This window comes from Engraulis encrasicolus, chromosome 2, assembly GCF_034702125.1.
Source record: "Engraulis encrasicolus isolate BLACKSEA-1 chromosome 2, IST_EnEncr_1.0, whole genome shotgun sequence".
Taxonomy (NCBI): Eukaryota; Metazoa; Chordata; class Actinopteri; order Clupeiformes; family Engraulidae; genus Engraulis; species Engraulis encrasicolus.
In genome coordinates, this window is record NC_085858.1 from 56,974,333 (window position 1) to 56,979,332 (window position 5,000).

General features: G+C 43.0%; 1 protein-coding gene across 1 annotated transcript in view; it reads right to left on the bottom strand.

Moving 5' to 3' along the window:
• The window catches only part of LOC134442464 (integrin alpha-M-like), a 47,845-nt gene that overhangs the window by 34,172 nt on the left and 8,673 nt on the right, over positions 1–5,000 (bottom strand). Inside the window, exon 3 of the mRNA XM_063192626.1 lies at positions 545–650. Coding sequence (XP_063048696.1) covers positions 545–650 — 106 coding nt within the window. The remainder of the gene's footprint in view (positions 1–544; positions 651–5,000) is intronic.

A 5,000-nucleotide genomic window follows, 5' to 3' on the forward strand; every position in this document is an offset into this window, starting at 1 on the left:
GATGGTGGTGTAGTGATGGTGATGGTGGTGTAGTGATGGTGATAGTGGTGTAGTGATGGTGATAGTGGTGTAGTGATGGTGGTGTAGTGATGGTGATGGTGATGGTGGTGTAGTGATGGTGATAGTGGTGTAGTGATGGTGATAGTGGTGTAGTGATGGTGATAGTGGTGTAGTGATAGTGGTGTAGTGATGGTGATAGTGGTGTAGTGATGGTGATAGTGGTGTAGTGATGGTGATAGTGGTGTAGTGATGGTGATGGTGGTGTAGTGATGGTGATAGTGGTGTAGTGATGGTGATAGTGGTGTAGTGATAGTGGTGTAGTGATGGTGATAGTGGTGTAGTGATGGTGATGGTGGTGTAGTGATGGTGATGGTGGTGTAGTGATGGTGTAAGTGGTGTAGTGATGGTGATAGTGGTGTAGTGATGGTGATAGTGGTGTAGTGATGGTGATGGTGGTGTAGTGATGGTGATAGTGGTGTAGTGATAGTGATAGTGGTGTAGTGATGATGATAGTGGTGTAGTGATGGTGTTTGTGGTGTTTGACCTTGAGCTGTCCTCCTGAATGACGCGGTACCCAAACGACGGCCCCGCTGCACTCATCCTCCTCCAGGCCTCAGACTCCACGTTGAACGCAGACACACACACCAGCACTAGGGGGCAGGAGAGAAGAATATATGACACACACACACTAAGGGACACAGGAGAGGAGAATATATAATAAGACACACACACACACACCAGCAATACAACACAGGAGAGAAGAATATATGACACACCAGCACTAGAACACAGGAGAGAAGAGTATACCTGTATAACACACACACACACCAAAACTAGAGGACAGGAGAGAAGAATATATAATAAGACACACACACACCAGCACTAGGGGACAGGAGAGAAGAGTATATGACACACACACCAACACTACAACACAGGAGAGAAGAATATATGACACACACACCAACACTAGGGGACAGGAGAGAAGAATATATGACACACACACACCAGCACTAGAACACAGGAGAGAAGAATATATGACACACACACACCAACATTAGAACACAGGAGAGCAGAGTATGAAATGAAATTCTAATATTCAATTCTAATGAGATAGACACCAGCACTAGCGAAGCAGAGACAGCAGCAATGGAACAGGATATTAAAGACCAAGCAGTTCAATTTAAGGAAGAAAAATCCGCACTCACAAACTGCGTCTCATTATTTATTTATATTACCACCATGTCCAAAAAGCAAATGCGTTTCGGCTATCAAGCCTTCATCAGTGCGTGGTACCATGAGGAAGCCAGAACTAGCACAGGGCAAAGAGAGCGCACAAGTACTCGGAACTCTACGGCATTTCTTGTTAGCATTTAAAGACTTCCTGGTTCACTTGGAAATGAATGGAGATCAGTCTCAAATCAGGTGTGTGTGCAAACACGCTATTAGCGAACGCCCGCAAACCGATGAGGGTATTAAAAATAGGCTGTAGGGATGACATGATTGACCATTGTTGTGTCAAACGGCGACATAAATACGATGTTGCCATCACATTTCCAACATATTTTAAGGCAATGACGCACCAGTTAGGGGAATACAGACAGTCATGGCCTATTGGTTAAGGTGAGATGGACTTAAGATCAGAAAGTGGCAGGTTCAAATCTCACCCTTCCACTCCCTTAGCCTGATTATCATCGACGTCAAATCTCTTCGAGACTTGGTCTGACCAAAAGCATAACAATTAACATTTCCCAAACGGCATGGTTGACCGACCTCCCTTGGTTTGCTTATGGTTTGGTTTGCTTATGGTTGTTTGCTTCCCGACAAAGTGAAAGGAGTTCCCATATTTGCAGGAACTCAGAAAGTACTTGCATTAATCTTGACCTGACTAGTTGCAATGCCGAAGGTGTTGCGTCACTCCCTGGCTACCACTCCCTACCACACATCCATGGCTGGGGTAAAGTACAGTAGGCCTACCTAACCCCACACAGCTCCAGGGACTGTAACCAACAATAACCTGTAAATATCTGTAAGTTACTTTGGATAAAAGCATCAGCTAAGTGTAATGTGATAGTCACAATAGTCATAGATTTATTGGCATTGTCCAAAAAGGTAACAGAGTTGTGTTTGGAGTAGAACTACACCGTACTCCGGGCCACTGCACTCTGCACACCACCACCTAATACAGAACCAGTACAGACATCAGCACCACCTAATACAGAACCAGTTAAGACATCAGCACCACCATCTAATACAGAAGCAGTACAGACATCAGCACCACCATCTAATACAGAAGCAGTACAGACATCAGTACAAAGAGAGACGTGAGGAAAGAAAATCGCATGCCTCCACTTTATATGTATTATTAGCCTGATAAATCAGACTAAATGTGAGATTAAATGTGTAATTTAGTCTGGCCCCGATGAATGACACATCGAGAGATTGTTGATGGAAACAACCCGCTGTTTTTCAAACTGTGTCTGTGCCAATTGGCCAACGCTTTGTCGTCAGTCCCTCAGAAACAATGTCCGCTTTGCATCCAAAGATTCAAAACAAATCAAAACAAGTCTCCTGCGTTGTGATTGGTCTGCCGGATTCAGGGCATTGGGGCATTGTCCGAGGCTACCCACTCGCAGGCAAACTTAATTTGGGCTGCTGACGGATGGGGCTAGTTCACTTGGCGAAGTGCCGGTATGTATTTCAATGTTGCGGCATAAGGCCAAAAATAAGGCAAGGGATAGGTTTATCAACTACAGGGCCAACCAGCAGCATGATGGAGGCATTTCATGAATGCTAGATACAGTACGTGCTGGATCTCAAGTGGTGCACCTAAAGTGATACTGTCCCATTTTTGGAAAAAAAGCTCATATTAAACCTCCCCTTGAGTTAAATAATAGGGTTTTACCGTTCTCCTATACTTTCCACCGTTCTCATGGTATAGAGGCGCAAATTTTACCTCCATGCAAGCAGTTAACATTGAGTCCTATGAGACCAGCTGGCTGCTAACTGGTCTCATAGGACTCAATGTTAACTGCTAGCTTGGACTTAAAATTTGCACTGCCATACTGAAAGTATAGGAGAACGGTTAAACCCTATTATTTAACTCAAGGGGAGGTGTAAAACAAGCTTATTTCCAAAAATGGGACAGCTTCACTTTAAACATGTCAGTGCTCATGTTTCAGTGCATATGGCTTATTAATTACGCAATAAAACATGGAGTCCGAAGTCCACAAGTGCACCATCTGAGACACAGTAACGCTCTTTGCATGTCCCACAGAAAAACGGTTTGACAACGCAAGTAGGCCAGAGCAAAAAAATGGGTGTGATGACACCTCACACCACAGCCTGTTTCTAGAAATAGGTATAGCCCTAGCCTCCTGCAGCTAACCTAGCCTACTCTTGTTGCTTAGCAACCCGCTCACCACAGGTGGACAGGAAGGAAGATGGCTGAGTGGTCATGAAATGAATGAAACCAGAAGTGTTACATCATTATTATTATTAGTCTAATGGCTGTAAGACTGTGTAATGGCTGTAAGAAAGCCTACAGTTATATTCTCTCAAAGTGGAGGGGTGTTAGGTTACGCTGACTGACTAGCCTATGTGAAAATAAATCAATAATAAGTCATCAAGTTACACACTTGTTACACACGTCTTTTCAAGCGTTTTTTTGTTTGTTTGTTTTTTACTGAGCTTCAACTTCCTAGATATATGCCACTACACAGGCGAGAGCTATCAATCATCCTGGTGGTGATCATTCACACCACTGACATACAGTATATACTGTACAAGCGCTAGCTAGCGTTAGTTCTGGCCAGGCCATGGTACTCAAGACCTTGCTGCTTATTTGTCTCAGATGACCAGCTAATCAACTCTCCTTGCTCCTCATTGGTCAGTTTCAAATTGGGTGCCTTTTTAAAAGTTCTCTGTTTTATTCCCAACTCCTGACTGCCCGCTTCTTCACAACCCACCAACCCCAACACGGCATGGGCTACTCCTTGTCATGTTGCCTGCTCTGTTCATGGGGGAATTGTTTGCTCTCCTAATCTTAAATTGGGTGAGCATTCCCTATGCTGCGGCCATCCCCTGAATCTCTGCTTTCTTTGCTGCTCATGGAAACCAGGGGACTCCTCTGAACAGAGCCATACCACCTACTCTAATTCATATCTATTCAGTAAACAAATTCAATTCAGAATTTCTTATATTGTGTGTCTTGACTGTAACAGCCCTGACAGAAGTAGGCCTACTATATGTAAACCATACAGTGAGTCCAATATGTATTTGATCCCTTGCTGATTTTGCCAGTTTGCCCACTAATAAATACATGATCAGTCTATAAATTTATGATAATATGTATTCAAACATGGAGAGACAGAATATCAAAAAGAAATTCCAGAGAATAACTTAAAATAATATATTTTAATTTATTTGTATTTAATTTAGGCAAATAAGTATTTGACCCCTCTAGCTAAAGAAGATAAAGTGCTTTGTGGCAAAGTCCTAGTTGTCTAGCACTGAGGTCAGATGCTTCTTTTAGTTGATGACAATGTTTGTGCATATAGTAGAAAATATTTTTGCCCATTTTTCTTTGCACATTATCTCTAAAACATTAATAGTTTGTGGCTGTGGCTTGGTAAATGGGAGGTTCAGTTCCCTCCATAGAATTACTATAGGGTTAATATTTGGAGACTGTCTAGGCCACTTCACGACTTTAATATGCTTCTTATTGAGCCACTCCTTATTTGCTTTGACTGTATGTTGTGTATTATTGTCATGTTGGGAGATCCATAAATGGCCCACCCTTCAGTGTAGTGGTGGAGGGAAGGACGTTTGCACTCAGGATTGCACATTACATGTCTCCCTCCATCCATTCGTTGACGATGTGAAGTTGTCCTGTGCCTTGGCCAGACAAACACCCTCAAACCATAATGATACCACTTTCATGCATGATGGTGAGGAGGGTGTTCTTGGGATCATAGACAGCAGTACTCTTTCTCAAAACACAT